This window comes from Trachurus trachurus, assembly GCF_905171665.1.
Source record: "Trachurus trachurus genome assembly, chromosome: 18".
Classification (NCBI taxonomy): Eukaryota; Metazoa; Chordata; class Actinopteri; order Carangiformes; family Carangidae; genus Trachurus; species Trachurus trachurus.
The window spans coordinates 10000213-10022384 of NC_139909.1; the positions used below are offsets into that span (position 1 = coordinate 10000213).

The 22172-nt window shown below is 43.8% G+C and overlaps 1 protein-coding gene across 1 annotated transcript; it reads left to right on the top strand.

Moving 5' to 3' along the window:
• Positions 1-1091: 1091 nt before the first annotated feature.
• senp3b (SUMO specific peptidase 3b) lies at positions 1092-21900 on the top strand. Its single transcript, XM_083992666.1, has 12 exons — positions 1092-1512; positions 3624-3749; positions 5972-6760; positions 9714-9827; positions 10790-10901; positions 13044-13191; positions 13353-13400; positions 13499-13576; positions 15264-15401; positions 15502-15585; positions 16829-16879; positions 21043-21900. Exons 2-12 carry the CDS (start codon positions 3662-3664, stop codon positions 21151-21153), a joined length of 1761 nt encoding a protein of 586 aa, XP_083848792.1. The 5' UTR covers positions 1092-1512; positions 3624-3661; the 3' UTR covers positions 21154-21900.
• The last annotated feature ends 272 nt before the right edge of the window (positions 21901-22172 follow it).

The following is a 22172-nucleotide window of genomic DNA, read 5'->3' on the forward strand; positions in this document are numbered from 1 at the left end:
ACCGAGCTCCGTGTGTGTGTGTGTGTGTGTCTCAGACGTTTGAATGACGGATGACGGATCCAATATCAGTGGCTGATGAATCGTGTACAGGCTGACGTATAATCCGTGCGCCTGCATTATCCAATGCGGGAAAAAAAAATACACACTTTCATCCCGGATTTACTCAAAAATAGAATTTTGCACAAAGTTTGGCCTACATCGTCTGAAAGATGAGTTATCACATTAATTTTATGACCCAAAGTGGGCTCAAATTCAATTTTCTTTTCTGTACACCTTTAAAGCAGAAGTAAGCGGAATATTTGTGTTAAAGCAGAAGTAAGTGATATATTTGTGTTAATATAAGTCTTAAATAGTTATATCTTCCGACAGCAATCACTTACATAGAGTGTTTGGACTGAAACACGGGTCTCTCAGTCCCTCTGCTCTGCTCTGAGCCGAGGAGAAAACTTTCCTCGTATCCTACAGTTTTTATCCAATGAGGAGAGAGAACGGCATGCAGGGCTGTGTGTGCAGCCAAGGAACGCCGTGAATGTGGTGACGTAGGGACGAGGACTGTTATGGTGCGTTCAAGGTAACTCGTAACTCGTGTTTTTCCGACCTGTGAAGTTGTACCAGTTCTATCTGGTACGAGTTCACCGGTCGGAAGTTACGAGTGGCCGTTATAGTGGCTTTCACCGGTAAAACAGGTCGGAAAAACACGAGTGGGTTGCCTGGAACGCTACAAAGTCGTAAGTTGTGACTTGAAGCTGTAATTTACGATTTCAAAAGCCTGCCTGGAACGCAGCATTAGCGAAAACGACCGGACCACTCACTTCTGCTTTAATATAAGTCTGTGCAGACAGTTCCAGAAAGTTTGGTTTCTTACCAGAAAATTTAGATTTCTGTATGTAAAATTTAGATAAAATAATTAACAAATTAATCAAATAAAACTGTGAATTCAGTTTTTTATTATTATTATTATAATTTTTTTTATCATACTGTAACCAAAGGGGAGGGACCATCCAAAACATGCGCGCACACTCCGGTGACGTCAGTGCTACGCGACGGACATGTAGTTGTTGCCGTTGTTGCCATCTTCATAAGAGCGAAAAATCTGCAGCGGTCCGTCTCCGGCCACGGCTCGGCTCGGCTCGGCTAGTTTCCTTTCCTGGAAAGAAAGAAAGAAGAAAGAAAGAAAACAAAACGAAGAGAAACAAATCCCTCCTGTGTGGTTTTAACGCAACCCGCCGCCGCGTTGAACCGGAAGACGTAAAGAGAAATCAAAGTTCGCAGAGAGGTGACATCTGCTGCTGCTGCTGCTGCTGCTGCTGCTGCTGCACACACCTGACTTCATTCAATGAAGCTTTAACAACCAGTAGCATTTTTGTTTTGGTTTTTGAACCGATACGTATAAGAGGAAAAAAAATAAACGCACACACACACACACACACACACACACACACACCAAACACCGACCTGTCAGAGAGAGAGAGGCAGCGGGACACACACTCTGTATAAACCTGCAAATTGACGGTAAGAACACACACACATGCAACACCTGAGTGTGTGAAAGGTAATGCACGAAGCCGGGCGTTTCATTGCATTTGTGTGTGTGTGCGTGTGTATGTGTGTGTTGTTTAGCTTAGCTTAGCTGCTGACGACAACACGGCTAACGAGCTAACCCGTCACCATAGGGAGAGAACAGATTCATTGCAGAGGTTTGGTTGTTATTTATTACAGGTAATGTTGTGGCTTTGTTTTAACAAACGTACTAAAAAATGAAGGTTTTGCAACCATTGTGCATTCTATTTTAAAGTGTAAAACAGTGAAACAACGGCGGGGATGTTGCTAAAGCTAACGAGCTAACCCGTTAGCATGAGGTAGATAACAGATTAACTGAAGAGGTCTGTTTTTTAAATACATGTTATTTATTAAAGGTGGTGTTTATAGTTTTATCTTTTTAGTAGTTACTAAAATAAATTAAGCTTTTGCAATCAGTGTGATTTTTAATTTAGGTGTAAAACAGTGAAACAACGGCGGGGATGATGCTAAAGCTAAAGCTACCTAGCTCCGGTGGGGACCGGCTATTTCCTGCATCGGAAACAACAGTTTTTCATGATAGAGCTGCTTTTACGAATGATTTTCACCCATTTAAAGTGCTTATATTAACTATTATCTGTGCTAATCCACGCAGTTGCTCGGGTTTTGCTCTTATTTGAGCCTCGGTGCAGAGAAACCCCTCTCAGTGAAGCTAACAGGCTAACTCACACATCCACAGTGTTGAACCGGCTGCACATGGTGGAAAGAGCCCGGTGTTGTTGAACCCACTTTCATTAACCAGACACACAACAAAAACTGCATCTTAAGTTTTGTGAAATAGCACGTTATTAGTATGATTATTGTTGTTGTTTTGGAAGGACATAGGTCATTAGCACAACCTGTTGTGGATCTAATGGGAAACAGATACAGATTATTGTCATTGCATGTAAAAACACAACGAAATTTCGTTTGTAGCACCCATTCAAAAAGCAGAATAAAGGGGCACAAATGCAGTTAAAAAAATAACAAGTAATGCACAGTATATTGCACAATAATACATAAATAATGCACACAGGTATGTTGCATTTGTACTGTTCACCAGGTGTAGTCGATGGCAGCGTCATGTTGTACACAGCAGATATTAGACTAGTACCTGTTGTTCAGCAGGAGTTCACATCTGCAGAGGGACTTTTTGTTTTTAAATATGTTGTGTTTAAAAGTGATCACCTGTGTTGAGCTGCAGGAAAATAACCTGGACGTTAAATAACTCAGCTGAGACTTTTTAGGTTTAAATGTACATGCACAATCTTTCTGTCACAGTCTCAAATCCTCTGTTTGTTTGTCAAAGGAATTTTAAATCGAAAGCAACTGGACTTGGTTATTTGTCCAGTTGCTTTCAATTTTAAAATTCCTTTGAGATACTATGACCTGGACAAATGAGAATATGCACAGGCTCTGTTTGTTTGATAACAGACTGTGGGACTGAGGTACGGACTAACATCTGGAACAATGATGCAAAAACACCGCTAGTGTCAGAGTCTCAGCCTCAGGTTTTAATCTGCAGAAATGCAGCTTGGATGGTGTTTTTCAGTGGGATATGTGGTATTGCATGATACAGGAATTTGGTTTTGCATATAATAGATTAGAAAAGTGTCCTATACCCCGTCTACCTGTCTCTGTCTCACATTGGGTGTCCAAACAAAGACAAGAAGCCAAGTTAAATCTTATGAATTGGAAATCAGAGTAAGAGAGGAGACGTTTACTGTAAATAAATGCAACTTGGATGATGTTTTATAGTGTGGTATGTTGCATTACATATAAATAGATTAAAATTTGTCTATATGTCCTCTAACCTGTGTCACTTCATGTGTCCAAACAAAGGCAAGACGCTCAGTTAAATCATATGAATTAGAAATAAAAGCAGATTGAAGTCAGAGACGAGACGTTTAGACATAAAAGTCTTTCTCTGATCCAGTTATCTTGTTCCTGACCGACCGTCCTTCCAAACTGAGCAGTTACATCGTGTCTAATCTCTAAGTTTGTGAGCTGACTGTGTGTTTAAGAGCTGCTCTGTAACCGTGTGTGTGTGTGTTGTGTGTGTGCAGGTGACGAGCTGGCGCAGGTCGTGGGTTGTCCGTGGATAATGCGAGACAGTGGCGGTAGCCTGGCCCAGAACTGCTGGCAGGGAGACCTGGGTCTGACCGCGGTGGGGCAGGATGACACGGGAGGAGGTGGGTGTCGCACGACGTCGTCACATGTTCACACACAACAACAACAATACTCTGTGTTGTCATTGTCTTCCAGTGCAGCGAGCGACTACATCCTGGTGAAATAGCAGGAAACCACCTTGACACCAGCAGCTTTGATTTCAGTAAAACACCACAACCAGTGCAGCTGCAGCTCCAAGTGACAAAACTATAAACTGTCCTGACTGTTGTCTGAGCTGAACAGTTCATCACAATCTTACTGAAATTGACACAACCACTGCCCAAAAGATCTTCGGCTGCACTCTCCCCACTTTGAATGAACTTTATAGCTCCCGCTGTACCACAAAGGCAAAAAAGACACAACACATCCTAGTCACTGTCTGTTTGAGCTACTCCCCTCTGCCAGGAGATACAGGACAATCTATCTATCATGGATGCAAACAGCGCGCCGAAAAGCGAAACTCGCTTTTTTCATGACCAATTAGGTGACTTGGGTGAATCGTTCAGATCCGAAGAGTTTTTGTTTTTAGGAGGGGGGGGGGTCTCAGCGTCTCAGCGTCTCAGCTGGGGTCAGTAAAATGTTTTTCTAACAGGCTGACAGTGACAATCACGTGAAACTGAGGCGAACTCATTCATGGTTGTCTCTGATTATACTGATAACAGCCTACCTCCAATGTTGACGCGCGACATGCGTGCTCATTAAAGTGGTGCGTATCCGCGTACATCGGTGCGACGGCAACGCCGTTTTTCCCCCCGTGCATGTGGAGCTGTGCGCCGCGGACATGCACGGTCCCCTACGTTGCTGTGTCAGGCAGGTGTCTCCACGGAGCTCTGCCCCGTTTCAGAGGTGAAGGAAGCCCTAAGTGGAAAGACGTCGCCTCCGCGATGTAGAATGTGTTCAATTAAAGTGAAACTAACACATTATATAGACCTAGCTATATGTCCATTACACACTGAATGAAACATCACATGTCTTTATTTATTCAGTTTATTTTAATAGTAATAATTATGACTAACATTCAGTGAAGACCTAAAAATCAGTATCTTCAAAATGGAAATATTGCAAAGTTTTTTTTTTTTTTTTTTAAGCATTTTTAATATAGAAATGTTGACCTTCTGGAAAACTATGTCTATCTATATGCACTCAATACTTGGTTGGGGTTGAACTACTGGAAATTGCCTTTCCGTGATATTGTAATGTATCACGGAAAGGCCCCCCCCCCCCCCGGGAAATTCCTCTCTTTTTTGGTCCTGACCCGTTTGCATCCCTGATCTATCTATCATTTCAAAAACACAAATATAAGGAGCTGTTATTTTCCTGTTACATCAGACCGTCATTAATGAAGTTCAGTGGTGTTAGAGAAACTCTGTGGCCCCAATCACATTCTCCAGATGTGATGCACCAGGAAAAAAAATCATTTTTATTCATTTCTCGGGTGACGGATTCATCAAAAAACAAAAGTCAGGAGACCAGAATGAGAGCGCGTCCACACGGATACACAGTTAATTAATCCGCATACGTTGTTTTTATCGTTCTGGAGTTTCGTCCAGACGGACAGAGGCTCAGTTAAATCCTATGAATTGGAAACAAGAGAGGATAAGTTAAAATCTTTTTCTGATCCAGTGCTGGAAACGGAAAAACGTTTTCAAAATGAACAAGAAAAAAAGATAATTTTGACTAAAACTCCGTGTGGACGAAGCCTGAACACTGTTCCTGTGTCGAGATTAAACACTAAAGTGAAGCAGAAGCAGAAATGTTTTCATTGCCAAGAGCAGTAAAGGTTTACAGCACAAGGAACTTGACGTGGTGTCTGTTGCAGACACAAAGGTACAAAAAATAGTAAAAGGTAGCGATAAAATAATTATTTAAATAAAATAAAATGGAATAAATACAAAAAAACATACACATTATATACAATTTAGGATTTATATAAAAAGAATAAAATAGAATAAAGACAAAGAACAATGTATCAAAGTTCAAAGTTATCTTTATTGTCCCAGTTGGGAAATTGATTTTCAGCCAGGATGTCCAAAATACACAAAAACATACAACCAATAAATACACATAAAACACACACACAGAGCAATCAACCTCTGTTAGGAAAAACAGCACTTAAAGCAACACATAACAACACATAGAACACATAGTGGGCAGAGTAATTAACCCACCCTATGCAGAGTTAAGAAAAAGTTATTGTGCAGATTGTTGTGGGGCGTTGTTCACTGTTGTGTTCATGTCTGTGTAGGTGGGATCCCCGGTGACCACCTCATCGTCCCGGTGTCGGGCCACAGCGTCTCCAGCTCCATGCACCTGCGTCTGGGACAGAAGGAGAAGGTTTGGACGCGGGAGTTTGTGGACAAGGAGGACGAGGACGGGATGGGAGAGATGGAGGCGATAGGGGACGAGGAGGCGGAGGAGGAGGAGGAGGAGGAGGAGGAGAACGACCTGGACGGAGACGACAAGGGCGAGTTCGAGGGTAAAGACTGGGACAACGAGGAGGAAGAGGAGGAGGATGAAGAAGAGGAAGAGGAGGAGGAGGAGGAGGAGGAAGGAGACCAGGCGGAGGTGGAGTGGGAGATCCCGGACTTCCCCTTCCAGCCGCACGCACAGCCTCACCCGCACTACGGACCACAGCAGAAGGCCACGGACGGCGCCCACTCCCACGCCCACGTCGTCGCCACGGCAGCCGCTCCTCCGGGCGCCAACGCCGCCGCGGCCGCCGCTCCGCTGTCCCAGGCCGAGGCGGCCGAGCTGCTGCGCTCCAACCTGAGCCGCTACCGCGCCCTGAGGCGGCTGCGGCGCTGGCAGCGCTCGCGGCCGCTGGTCGGCGGCCTCGGCTTCCGGCTCACGCAGCACTGGAAGAACTGGCGGCAGCGCGCGCAGTGGGTCTGTTACCTGGGACACCGGTGGAGCCGCAGGGGCCAGAGGTTGAACCTGTACGGCCGCCAGAGGAGGACGAAGCGGTACCAGCGGTCGCCGTACACCGACGGAGAGGACGACAGCGCCGAGGAGAGGTTCACACAGACCGACAGAGGTAACGACATCATCACACGAGGACACACTGATCAATAATGTCTCGGTATTTAAAGGGATAGTTCAACATTTTGGCAAATTGGCCCATTGCCATAATCCCTATAGCCATAGCAGTAGGTTCGTTACCTTTAATTGTCGGTGCAAGCTATTTTTAGAACGGCGGAGCAGAGCCGTGAGCTGCTCAGAGCTACGCTACGGATGCTGATGGGATTTCTTGGTTTCCCTCATCAAACTCATCAAATACACAATCCAACAACTCCAAAACGCTCTGGTGGACAAGTTGTGACCTGCACATTCACCACGCTATGAGATAATAACACAACGTTACCACACAGAGTTGTTTTAGAGGGAAATTCAGAAACTGCTTGCTGAAAAACTGTCCCCGACAGGAACACGCATCAGCAGTTTTGCATGAATTTCCCTCTAAAACAACTCTGTCTGGTAGGGATGGGTACCGAAATTCGGTATTTTTTTGGTACCGACCGAATTCCCACCAAAGTACCGAGTATCGATTCACATAAAGTCAATCGGTACCACATTTCGGTACCTGAACGCACCTTCGTCGTGCGGCAGTCTGTATAAGCCCCGCACACTCGCGCCCGCCCCCCTTCTCTCTCTCTCCCCCCCTCTCCCTCTCTCTGAAATGAGACGTGGAGAAGCGTTAGCGCCAGTCCGTCGTTTAAAATCACTTACGTGAAAAACAGCCGTCCGTCATTTAACGTGAAGAACGGACTGTTGTGACAATCCGTACTGAAGCGGTCTGGTCCCGAGTCCCGCTTCTCATCACAGCGGCGCCATTCAAGTCCTCGTCACGTAATGAGAGCACATCTAAACGAGGATGAAGTCTCCCCCTCTCCTCTCGTCAAAACGTGAAGTCCACATGTTGCAGAGTTTGCACTGCAGTTTCAGTTGTTTTTTTTATTTGACAAAGTTTCACACAGAGCTTTCTGATGGCTGTAGGAGTCTTTCCATGTTTCTCCTTTTCCCACAGTAAAAACGGACATTTTTTTCAGACAAGAGGACATTCTCATAAAAAATTTTTTTCATTGAATGACTATTCCTATATGAAAATCATTGCCCATACCTAAAACATAAAATACTCTTAAAGGCTGAGGAGTTGTGATGTTGTTAAGAGGTAAATATTAAAATTTTAAACATTTTGATTTTTTTTCTTTTTTAAATTACCACACACAAAAAGTACCGAAAACAGGTACCGATTGGTACCGATATCGGTTCCCAGGTACCGAGTATCGATACCGTATCGATTCAAATGCGAAAGGTACCCATCCCTACTGTCTGGTAACGTTGTGTTATTATCTCATAGCGTGGTGAATGTGCAGGTCACAACTTGTCCACCAGAGCGTTGTGGAGTTGTTGGATTGTGTATTTGATGAGTTTGATGAGGGAAACCAAGAAATCCCATTAGCCTCCGTAGCGTAGCTCTGAGCAGCTCACGGCTCTGCTCCGCCGTTCTAAAAATAGCTTGCACCGACAATTAAAGGTAATGAACCTACTGCTATGACTATAGGGATTATGGCAATGGGCCAATTCGCCAAAATGTTGAACTATCCCTTTAATGGTTTTCTATGGGTCTCTGAGCTAAATGGTTTTTATTGGAAATAATCGATTGATACGCGGTCGTCTCATGATTCTCCAAACACAACACGCTGCTTTTGTTGAAGAAGTTTAGACGAAAACCGACTCTAAATTAATGATGAAGATGAATACGACGTCCAACACACAGCAGCCGGTGTGTGTGTGTGTGTGTGTGTTGTTCTCAGACACTCATCCAGATGTTTGCATGCAGCTGTGATGTCTGATGTTTTACCATAAGTGGACATGAGGTCTGTGTGTGTGTGTGTGTGTGTGTGTGTTTAGTCTAGTGTTTATTTTACCTCGGCAGTGAGAGAGACTTCAGTTAAACCAGCGTCTCTGTCTTTACACAGTGGGACGATACAGACCATAATCAAACGTCCACGTCCACTTATTCACTAAAACCAATTGAATACAATACATACAGTAAATTGACTCTGTGATGAAATGAGCTGTGAGACTTCACACGTTTGAAGCTCAGGTGTTAATTTATTAAGATGCAGCGTGATGATGCCTCATATTTAATCTCACGTGGCTTTTACTTTTGAATCCAGGATAAAACATTTGAAGAATCTTAAAGGGATAGTTCACCCAAAATTCAAATTTCACTCTATCTATTCACCCTCATGTCGACTAAGGGCTGGGAGAAGTTTCAGAGTCCTCTGTGCCTTCTCTGAGTTACAGGGGGGTCCGCGCAGCAGTATTTGTCCATATAATGGTTGTGAATGGTTTTCACTTTTCTTCGTCCAGAAGGACACACCAAAAACATCCAAATACCTCCATAGTGCTCGTCTGTAATGTCCCTCTTGTATTGAAGCCCCGACATGAGAAATTGTTCCGCCGGTCAGTGCAAATCACGCGAGATTTGCACTGACACAGGAAGAGCAGTGAACTGAGACACTGGGAGCTTCCGCTACAAACAAGCTTAAAATATAGACTTTTAAAAAAAAATTTGGAACAATTTCTCATGTCTGGGCTTCAATACAAGAGGGACATTACAGACGAGCAGTATGGAGGTATTTGGATGTTTTTTGGTGTGTCTTTTTGGACGAAGAAAAGTGAGCACCATTCACAACCATTATATGGACAAATACTGCTGCACGGACCCCCCGTAACTCAGAGAAGGCACGGAGGACTCTGAAATTTGAATTTTGGGTGAACTATCCCTTTAAAAGATTAATTGCATAATTTATTTACATGATTCACATCTAATTACTCAAATGTCACAAATCATTTGTTTTTCTTTTCTTTTTACCGAGAAGTCTGGTAATGAGGGTCTGGAAAAAGTTTTGACCTGTCAGATGTGTAGCGACCCTGTTGTTAACATCGTTGTGTGTGTGTCTCTGTGTGTGTGTGAGCAGAGAAGCAGATGAACGGCTGCCCCCCAGAGAAGCAGGAGGACCGGGGGCGGCGGGAGGTCGAGGTGAAGCCGGTGGAGCTGGCGCTGACCGAGGAGCACATGAGCTGTGTGACCGGTGAGGTTCTTCTTCCTCCTCCTCCTGACCGACCAATCAGAGGCCGTCGTGCTGATTTGTCAGGTGTCATGTGATCGACTGAAGCTCTGATCAGGACGACGTTTCCTCCAGGAAACAGTTAACACATGCTACGACCGACCACGGCTCTTTAGTTTCTGCTTTTGTTCTCACATTATAAAAAGCTGTTGCTCCCTCTTCATCTTAAAGGGATAGTTCAACATTTTGGTAAATTCTCCTATCGCCATAATCCCTATAGTCACAGCAGTAGGTTCATTACCTTTAATTCAAACTCATCAAATACACAATCCAACAACTCCAAAACGCTCCCCTTTCCTTTCCTCTCTCCTCTTTCCTTTCCTTTCTCCTTTACTCTTTCCTTTCCTCTCCCCTCTCCTTTACTCTTTCCTTTCTTCTCCTCTCTCCTTTACCCTCTCCTCTCCTCTCCTCTCCTCTCCTCTCCTCTCCTCTCCTCTCCTCTCCTCTCCTTTCCTTTGTCCTGTCCTCTCCTTTCTTTTCCTCTCTCCTCTTTCCTTTCTTCTCCTCTCCTCTCCTTTCCTCTGCTCTGCTCTCCTCTCCTCTCCTCTCTCCTTTCTTTTCCTCCCCTCTCTCCTTTACTCTCTCCTCCTCTCTCCTTTGCCATCTCCTCTCCTCTCCTCTCAACATGCACCGATAGTTAAAGTTAATGAACCTACTGCTGCGACTGTAGGGATTATGATGAGAGGAGAAGTTGCCAAAAATGTTGAACTATCCCTTTAACACTATGTATCAAGCTTTTTATTTTGAAATCCGGTGGTGCGAGCATCGAACTTCTCTCGACTTTAATATCAGTTAATAACCTCGTTCCTCTCACAGTGACACCACAGTGATGATGATGACGGTATTGATCGTCTTAATGGTGATGATGATGATGATGATGATGATGATGTCGATGATGATGTCATGGCGTGCGTGTGCGTGTGCAGGAATCCTGGAGGAGTCTCTGCAGCAGTACGGCAGCCTGATCCCCATCCACGTGGACGACATCGTGGAGAAGCTGCAGGACATCTTCAGTGAGAGCTTCTCTCAGCCACACAGGTCAGACACACACACACACACACACACACACACACACACACACACACACACACACACACACACACACACACACACACACACACACACACACACACACACACACACACACACACACAGACACAGACAGAGCACTGATTGGCTGTGAGTGATGTCATTATTGATTATAGATTCATTAAACTCTATCAGCCCTGACCTTGTCTTATTTCCTCATGGAAGTGAAACATAATCAGTTTAGTTTCATTAGTTTCCAGAGTTTTAAGCTTCTCTGATCGTTTTATCGATGCTGCCTCCTCTTCTCCATCAGGCCGAGTATTGATCTGTGGTTGATCAGACTAGAAATGAGCCTTAAAGGGATAGTTCACCCTAGAATGATATTTCGCTCATTATCTACTCACCCTCATGTTGACTAAGGGCTGGAAGAATTATCAGAGTCCACCGTCCCTTCTCTGAGTTACAGGGGGTCTCGGCGTAGCAGTGCATTTCAATGCAACGGTTGCAAAGGGACACCGGAGCTCTTCGTAAAAAAACACACACAAAAAAACATCCAAATACCTCCATGATGCTCGTATCGTCCAAATCTCGCGTGATTCGCAGTAACCGCACTGACGCCGGCGCAAATCACGCGAGATTTGGACGGACCAGGAAGAGGAGCTTCGAGAAGCTTCCGCTACAAACAAGCTTAAAATATAGACTTATTTAATTTTCTTCGGGACAATTACGCAATTTGGGGCTTCAGCACAAGACGGACATTACATACGAACAGCATGGAGGTATTTGGATGTTTTTTTGTGTGTGTTTTTTTACGAAGAGCTCCGGTGTCCCTTTGCAACCGTTGCATTGAAATTCACTGCTACGCCAAGACCCCCTGTAACTCAGAGAAGGGACGGTGGACTCTGATAATTCTTCCAGCCCTTAGTCAACATGAGGGTGAGTAGATAATGAGCGAAATATCGTTCTAGGGTGAACTATCCCTTTAATGTCTATTGATCCTGTTTGACATGTGAACGAATCACAATTAAAAGTGAAGAAACGGTTGAACTTTTTTTTTTTTTTTGCATTTTTGAACAACTACCAAACAAAGTATGGAGGAGGAAAAAAAAAGCAAATCATATAACAGAATAATCAGACCATGTGATAACAAAGTAAAAAAAAAAAAATTACATATGGTTTCAGTCAGAGGATATGTTTTCATAAATATGCACTAGGCACCGTACCAACTAACACATGTAGACTGAGTACTAAAGGTGCGTTCCAGGCAACCCGTGACGTGTTTTTCCGACCTGTTCCTATGGTTACCCGTTGGAACGTACAGTCAAACTCTGACTAACTTCCCACCTGTGACCTCGTACTAGATCGATCTACTCCCAGCTCCTTGAAGTCGTGACTTACGGGTTCGAAAGCCTGCCTGGAACGCACCATAACTTACAATTGCATTCGCCTATATTTAAAAAAACAAAAACAAACAATTAGGAGTTCATTAGGTGTGTGTATATATAAAAAACAAACAAGAAATCTATATAATATGTAAGAAACATATTTTACAAATCATTAGAGATATTGTTTGTTATATACCTCACCCATTTTCCCATCTTTCTTCTAAAATATAAACCAGATCCTTCCATTTGGAGAAATGGATGAACTTTATTCATCCTGAAGGAAAATGTTGTGGCAGAGAGACGGCTCCAAAATGACTTACAGAAGTAAAGACAAAGTATAACGATCAATAAGAATTTAGATAAGTAAATAAATAGATGAAGTACGACGGAGTATTAGGGCCACACTGAGAAAAAAAAAAAAAAACACAGACTCTTCGAGAATAAAGTCATAAATTTACGAGAATAAAGTCGTACATTTACTACTTAATCCTCGAAGTTTGTGATTTTTTTATTTGTCAATGTTGCCCTAATAATCCATCGTAATGAAAAAAGTAGATAAATATATTAAAAGAAAGTCTTAAAATAAAAATACACAGTGATTTAAAGCAGAAAACCGATGCCTCACTGATACCAGTCAGGAGTTTGACCCCTCTACAGGTTTGATAGATCTGTTGTGATATTTTCGTTCTCACTGTATTGTGTGTGTGTGTGTGTGTGTGTGTGTTGTTGTATTGTGTGTGTGTGTGTGTGTGTGTGCGTCCCTCAGGAAAGCCGTGGTGCAGCACCTAATACAGTCGTTCCAGCGCTCGTCAGGCTCAGCTCTGGCTAAAACATTCAGGGTCAACTACAAACGCCACGTCCTGACCATGGACGACCTCGGGACGCTGTACGGACAGAACTGGCTCAACGACCAGGTGACACACACACACACACACACACACACACACACACACACACACACACACACACACACACACACACACACACACACACACACACACACACACACACACACACACTCAGTGGGGTCAGAGCTCAGTTCTCATCATCGTCTTCTTCTTCTCTGCGTCTCCAGATCATGAACATGTACGGAGACCTGGTGATGGACGCCGTTCCAGAGCGGGTGAGACGAACACACAGAGACACACGTCAGAGCTGTCGTCTGGTTGTGTTCATGTTTCTAACGTCTCACTCTCCTCTTCTTCCTCTCCTCTTCCTCAGGTTCACTTTTTCAACAGCTTCTTTTATGATAAGCTACGGACAAAAGGCTACGACGGAGTCAAACGGTGGACAAAAAATGTGAGTGGCTGTTTTTTTTTTTCAGACTCAGAGCTCCTCAAACCGAGTTTTTATATCATTTTTAACTGGTTAAAAATGTAATAGAAGAAAGTATTCAGACAATATATAAAATGGAAAGAAGAGTTAAATATTAAACAGTGAGAAGACGATTGGCTCAACGTGACTAGGCAACAATATTTGACTTGATCTAAAAGAAAGTGAGACTGTATCAGGTCCAGAGCGCTCAGGAAGATTTTTAACTTGTGATGAAGCTGCTCTTTGGTTAGAGAGTCTTTGTTTGTCTTTACACTGCATGGTTCAAGTGGCCCAATTCCGATTTTTTTCCTCAAGTAGCTCAGATCAAATCTGTAACATGAACGCGTAAACGAAAAAAAAAAACAACGCATTGAATCAGATATGGTCGGATCAGATTCAGGCCCCCGTTATATGTGGAAATAAATTGGATATCTGCCAATACGTCTGCAGTCTAAACAGAGAGATCGGATCTTTCCTGGCCATGTGCGTGTCGTACGTCATCAGTGATAATAAAATAAAATTCCTGTGCCGACACGTTTCGCTGAACCTCTGTAGCCTGTGATTGACACGTGGATCTGAACCTGGACTACCATGTCCAGCTGTGGCCAGCTGTTATGAGTTATTACAGTGCTTCATTTTCGGGGTGTCTGCGCGTCTGTTTTTTTCCCCCACACTACCGTACTTTTCCGACTATAAGCTGCTACTTTTTTCCCCGCCCCGGTGTCCCAGCTCTCGTCTCTACACACCGCCACACAAACGCGCTCCGTAACCCGTAATCTTTTGTTCATGACGGTTAAGACTACACACAAACACCGTAACATCGTATATGTTATGTAACATTATCCACTGCTCCATTTATTGATTTTTTTGCCGGCTTCGTTGTAAACAAATGCACATGGAGGAGAGGAACGTAACCAAAACAGCGGAAAAAAAGCGAGCGGACCTGCACAGTTCCCTTCTGTCTTTCTGTGTAAATATCTCATGTTACAACATGAAAACCTGCTGCTTATATTCAAGTGTGGTCTATATATGTATTTTCTTTTAAAATGTAGCTGGTGCGGCTGATACTCAGGTGCTCTATAGTCCGGAAAGTACGTTAGTTCTTGTTTTCGTATAACATTTATTTATATGCGGATCAAGGACAAGCGAGGGAGTGTGAAAGAGAGAGCTCGTGTTTTCCTACCGGCACAAACTGAAACGAGCCGATTGCGGGTTATGGTCTTTTCATGTTTTTCAGAGCAGTGTCGTGGATTTTTCTCATTTTTTTTTTCCTGCAACGATGAGAATTTAGTTGGAAGAATGTGATTCACCATTTCATGTGAAAAGTGAACGTCATGTGTGAAAATAAATAAATAAATAAAAGGAAATCCTGGACGTGTGGTTGTTGAGTGAAGAGGTGACGACCTCGAGCTGTTTGATCTGGACGAACTGAGACTGAGACAGAGACAATGGCTGGACGGAGCCGAGGAAACGGAGGAAACGGAAAAACTGACAAGTTTCACCTGGAAGAGACGAGAGGAAGAGAGGAAACAGTATGACTCACTTCTGTTGATGTTCTCCTTTTCTCTCCTTCTCCTCCTTGTTTTTCTCCTTCTCCTCCCTCTTCTTCACCTTGTTCTCCTCCATCTTCTCCTCCCCCCTCCTCCTCCTCCTCCTCCTGCTCCTCCTGCAGGTGGACATCTTCCAGAAGGATCTCCTGTTGATCCCGATCCACCTGGAAGTTCACTGGTCTCTGGTCAGCGTCGACATTCCTCGTCGAGCCATCACCTACTTCGACTCTCAGCGAACCCTGAACAGACGCTGCCCAAAGGTACCGCAGCCCACCTCCTCTTCATCCTCATCCTCCTCCTCTTCTTCATCCTCCTCCTCCTCTCAGACTGACCTTTGACCTCTGTTGTTGTTGTTTGCAGCACATTTTTAAGTACCTTCAAGCAGAGGCCATCAAAAAAGACCAACAGGATTTCCTGACGGGATGGAAAGGCTTTTTTAAAATGGTGAGTGTTATGGTTACCCTGTTGTGTTGTTGTGTTAAAGGTTTAGGATTGGAGGTCTGTTTATGGAGCTTTTTTTTTAATTGAATTGCTTGAAATCCTCTTCGAGCCCCGACTGCAACCAAGTAATTTCACATTTTGTCACAAAAATGAGGAAAGTCATGACAATCCTGTAAAAACCTCCGAGTCAATTGGATCGTGATGTGTCTCTTCGTACAGTAATCACATGCGTGTTTCAGTCTTCAACGCATTACCTCGCCAGTGATACAACGTACCACACTGAAGTCAGGTAGGTGGCGCAGATCAATCGATGGTGACCTGATCAGGATCGACCGATTCACGTATTTTCTCGATCGAATGTAGTTGTAATTTCAGCCGATTGACAGAACCGATCATATCCTCGAGACAATTAAAAATCCACAGCCACGGTTTCCCCCGTCTATCTAAGGCAAAGACGGTCACCTGGGTGAGTTTGGCCTCCGCCTAGGGCTGCCCCCAAATGGTCGACCAAAAAGTCATTGGTCGATAAGTCACAGGAAAAAAAACAAACATCTGGAACAGTGTCAATTAGTCGCCATAAATGACGACTATCCACCTTTTTCCGAACGTCAAAAACGTAAGCCGGTTTTGCTCTTCCGGTGGAATTTTATGTTTACGTTTCCATGGTTTTGGTAGTCGCGGTAATTGCATGGATTTTTTTTTCAATGAAATTTGTAAAATGCATGGATCCACACCAGCTTTTAACAGTGGATATCACACAAATTGACATCCGTGTTAAAAGCCAGCGTTAATAGATCCATGCGTTTACCGCAACTATGACAACGACTGAAAACCATGGAAACGTAAATGTACAATTCCACCGGAAATGCAAAACCGGCTTCCGGTTTTGACCACAGATGACATTCGGAAATTTGTGGATTGGTCGACCCAGAAGAAGTGGCTCCGTAGCGACACGCTTGTCTTTTTCGTGCACATCCGACCTGCTTCTCTGACTGTTTCCCACGGAGCTCTGCCCCGTCTGGAAGGAGGAGGAAGCCCGCGTGTGGAAAGACGTCGCCTCACATCTCAGGACCAATGACTTGTATCATCAGAACAGACATGTCCTGTGATTTTCAGCCTCCTTTCCTATTTAAAAGAAGGGACACCTTTCAGGTTTCAAAATGTGGCCTGATAGGATCTCCAACCCGACCTTTAACCTGTTGTGTGTTGTGTGTTTTTGTGTTAACCTGTTGTTGTTGTGTTGCAGAATGTGGGTCGTCAGAACAACGACAGCGACTGTGGGGCGTTTGTGCTGCAGGTGAGTTTCTGGTCGATGTCGCCTCAGTCCTGATCAGAGCCGATGTATGACGTCATTTCCTATCACAAAACCACACGATCATCACGACCGAGCAGAGATAAATCTATTTATTAATGAGCTCCAGTGATATCGGTTCTGAAGACGACACATTTCCTGTTTGTTATTGATACAAGTTGTGTTAATCTCACCGACTCTGTTGGTCTGAGATGAGTCAGTGTGTATTGACACTTATTTTACATTTACCACATTAGACGCTGTTGAAGTTCAACACCAGACTGTTGACTGAAAACAATAACACTGTTCAATAACAAATAATTAGTATTGATAAAAGAAGTAGGGTTGGTAAAACTTTTTATTTTAATATAATCTATTAAATGTCCCATCAGCCCCAACTGATCAAACATTAATCACCTTTTCACTATGTTGATGTGTTGTGATGCATGTAGATCTCCACCGTCAGGCTCCTTCGTCTTATCGACCACATCCTCACACTTAAGGTTCAACATAGTGACACCAGTGTAGATAATAATATATATTTAAACAAAGCTAACCCTAACCCACATTAATTAATTAAAGCCACTTATAATTTATTATAATAATACAGAATAAATGGAGTGGAGCTGTCAGTATCGTTATGGTCTCTTCTACAGGAGACAATTAGGAACAAAAGGGTTATTGTGATTTAAATGAGTTGCTGACTGACTGGACTGGCCATTTTTTTTTTTTTGTATAGCCCGGTTATTGTTATTATATTAGCCTTTAAAAATCCTCTAGTACAAACACACACCTACTGGCTTATCTGAGCTGTGTCACAACCAGGGGTTAAACCAGTCTACGGGGGCGGGGTCCAGTCCGTGGTCCGGTATAGACCGGTATAGACCAGGAACAGTCTGTGATGTCACAGTGAGGGTGGGATCAGGTGATGGTGCAAAAGGTAAATCATCCAAAGACCACAAAGCTCCCAGCAACCCAGACCACACCTAACATGTATCTTCACTTCAAGGTCAAACTCATTTAAGTTCAGGGGGCGATTTGATATAAAATAAGATCAATAAGACCTATAGATAGATAATAAGAACGTATTCACACCAGATTTGTTTAGTTCACTTGAAACTGACCTTTTGTGTCGGTGTGAATACAAACCACCAGACTCTGGTGCGGACCACGCAAGTGAACCGAGACCACCTCTTCAGCCGGGACTCCGTTCACTTGTTTGGTCCGAACCAGAGTCTGAAACGAACCCTGGTGCGATTCGTTCATGGTGGGAATGCGATCCAAACCTTTTCTGAACCAAAGGCAAAATCCAAGCGCCTTTTTTTGGATTCAACAGGCTTCACTTGTTGTCAGAAAATGCAGAAAACTTCACTCACCCAAAGAGAAAACCTGCTCCATATTTGGTCAGAGGGGAACATTTATCAGATGCTGGCAGGGTCCAAAACTAACTTTTTCTCTTACCAGCCAGCCTGGCTGGTAAGTGAATTTTTTTACCAGCCAGGCAGATATTTTACCAGCCAACCAACTAAAAATTGCGTTTTTAAGTGCTGTCAGTATTATTTAACGTGTCATTTGGGTCTTATATGCGATTCTCAATCAACATTTTAGTAGTATGCACTAATACTAGCAATTAGGGGTGTGCAAAGCATCCGGTATTTGTATTTGTTGAGGGGGGGAAAGTATCTCTATTTGTATTTGTGTTCGAGTAAAATTCAAAATAGGTGTAAAAATCCAGTTTTTTTGAGATACACTTCTAATTCTAATCCATTATGAATCCCACCACCACCTGCTGAACAGACAGAACATGAACAAATGAACAAAAAATCAAAAATCTCTCTCTCTCTTACAGTTGTTTAGGATTGTGTGTGGTGTTTTTGATCATATTTTTTTTAAGAATAATAATTAGTTTAAAAAATATTTTTATCAGTAATTTTTTTCTTTTTTTCAATTACTAGACATTTAAGGCAACCCCATCTGAATTCTAGGCGACCCCACATGGGGTCCTGATCCCAAGGTTGAAAAACACTACTGTCTTTCCTGTCTGCTCTCAGAGTGTGTGTGTGTGTGTGTGTGGGGGGGGGGGGGGTAATGTAGTGTTGATTCTCTCTCACACACACACACACACACACACACACACACACACACACACGCACGCACGCACGCACGCACGCACACACACACACACGCACACACACACACACACACACACACACACACAAACAAACAGGCGCGCGCGCACACACACATGTTGTCAGCGGTGAGGTCCGACCAGAGCGATTGACATGTGTCCAACCACCAACCCAATCAGACGCGCGGGTTCGGAGTCCGGACCGAGAATTAAAAGTTGGACCGCGCTGGTCCGTGCTTCAGCACCCGTGTGTCGGGCCGCGTCTGGTTTTAATTAATACGGGGATAAACAGTCAGCGCCGCGGTCACCGGAGCTGATCACTGCCCTATAAGCAATGAGAGCATTTTTTACCGGGCGCGTTAAACAACACAAACGGGTACGACAGTAACAACAGTTATCCACCTCGACGCTGTGAATGACGGCGTGACGCGCTTACCTGACCAAAGATCGTCTCTGCTGGAAAGACACATTACTCTGTCAGGAAACAACATACCAGCATCGTTCTCCACCAGTAACGAAAAAATGAAATTTTCGTCTGTAAAAAATAACTCGCCAGAGTGGCGAGTGGTCTTAAAAATTTACCAGCCAGAGACAAAATCTACCCGTAATTGGCGAGTGGCGAGTGTTAGTTTTGGACCCTGGATGCTGGAGAGGACGAATACGTCAGTCCGACCGGCCATTTCTCCGACTACCCATTAATCCGACTTATTATAGAGGGTTATGGTTGGGTTTAGGGTTAGGGCTACTTAAATCGGAGAAAAGGGAGGACAAATAGATGCAAAAATATAGAAATGTGTGGTCGAAGAAATGGGAAGTCGGACAGACGCCATGCGTGGTCTTTGTGCTTGACGATCAACAATCAGGAGGCTGTGTGACGAAAACACACCAGAAAATTTATGACCTCCATTGTGTGCTTTTTTTTATTATTATATTTTTGGGGCTTTTTTTGCCTTTAATGTACAGGAGAGTTGAGAGAGAGAGAGAGACAGGAAATGGGAGGCAAAGAGGGGGAATGACACGCAGGATAGGGCTGCTTGGCGCGGGATTCGGACTACAGCCTCAACACATGGGGCGGGTGGCGCTCTACCAACTGAGCTAAACACCGCCCCCATTGTGTACTTTTTATGCAAGATCCTGCCGATAATTTTTATCCAATGACTGAGCGACTGTGGGACACACGTGTTTTTGTTTAGAAAGTTGGTCCGCTTGTAAGATTAAAAAAATGTTGGTAAGTTCACTGGCCTTTTGAAATAATACTTAAACGTATGATTTTAACGGTAAAAACAGCATTCAAGTATTTGTAATTGATTTAATATTTATTTATTTCGTAAGTAGGGCTGTTCGATTTTGCCCAAAAATAAAATCTCGATTTTCTTCTCTGAAAAATCGATTTACGATTACGATTTTTTTGTTAAATTACAAACTATTTTGTGTGCTGTTTGTGTCTTTTTAAATGGACCTAATGGACCGTGAGAGCTGTAACTGTGTAGTGGAAAAGGGCCGTTGGTCTTTCTGGCAACAAAATCCTCGCTGGTCTGCAAAATGCCGACATGTTTGTTTACAGTGTGTGGGGAGAGCAGTGGGAGAGTGTGATGGGAGCAAGGAGGCGGCAGTCATTATGATAATTCAGCGCAGCCCAGATTCATGATTGGGGGCTTACTGTAATTACCCTAGTTAGAGTAAAAAATCGATCTTTACGATTTCAAAAAATCGTTTTTTACAATTCCAAATAATCGCGATTGCGACTTTAAATCGATTAATCGAACAGCCCTATTCGTAAGTGACCATGGTATAAGCAGGATAATGCCCTTCGAGGTGTCCGATTATCAGAAATGAACGGACTTTGTTGCGTATAATTCTGATTCAGATTATTTCCTTGATGCACGTACCGTACACGTAATCGGATCACTTTATTTCGCATCCATGTAAACGGTGAAGTTGATATTTCCGATCAGAAAGATTATAATCAGATCGTGCTACTGTGATGGTTATGTGTCCTTTGTCTCTCTGACGTGTCTCTGTCTCTGTCTCCGTCCTCCAGTACTGCAAGTGTCTGGCGCTAGGGCAGCCGTTCAGCTTCGGGCAGCAGGACATGCCGCGGCTCCGGAGGCAAATGTACAAAGAACTCTGTCACTGCAAACTCACCCTGTGACCAACCACCCCCCCTTTTACCCCCTTTACCCCCTTTACCCCCTCTACTACTACCCCCCACCACCACCAACACCAACACCAACAACACCACCACCATCTCCACCTGCTCCTGCCCCCCCGACCCCCCTTTAACCCCCAACAACAACAACAACAAGACGGAGGGACAGTGATATAACAAGACGAGGACACGGGGAGCAACACGAGTGACTGGAGAAGAAGAAGAAGAAGAAAATGAAAAAGGAAAAGAAAAGAAAAAAAAAAAACGAGGAACTTTTCAACGAAAAAAAAGAAAAAACTTTATTTTTCTCTGCCGATATCCAGAGAAACGACTTCTACTGTAGGTGATGTCATTGTTTTTTGCTTTGTTTTGTCTTCTCTCTCTCTCTTTGCTTCCCTCGCTCCCCCCTCCCTCCTTCGACAGCTCTGATTGGTTCAATTTCCTTTTTTTTTTCCTTCTTTTTTTTTCGTGGTTGACAGAGGCCAACACTTCGCTTCCCCGCGCCGATCTTCCATCCGCCGCCGCCGCTGCCGCCGTTCAGCGGTCTGAAGGGAAAAAAAACTAAACAAAGGAATCGGAGGTTGATCTTTACAGCGGGACGATTTGTGTGTGTGTGTGAGAGTGAAACCGGCGTCCATCAGGTCCTGAAACAGGAAGTCGTGTTCATTCCTAACGTATTTTTTGAAAAAACAAATAAAACAAGAATCATAGAACCGCATTAAGCCCCGCCCCCCTCCATCTGCCATCTTTTAAAGGACAATTCCGGTGCAAATTCAACAAGCTGCATTTTTTTCTCCACACACAGCGTCAGATGGCGACTCAAACATGCACCGAGAAGTTTGTTTACTTCAAGCAAGCCGACATGTTTGTAAAACTAGATCTAATTCAAAGTCTCGGTGTGTTCACGTGCAGTCGGAAAGCTCCCGTTTGTGTCATAAACACAGGAATATCAACTCGTGACTTGCAAAAAATGGCGGCTTTGAGGGATGTAAACAGCCTAAGCAGCAGAACTTCAATCCGCT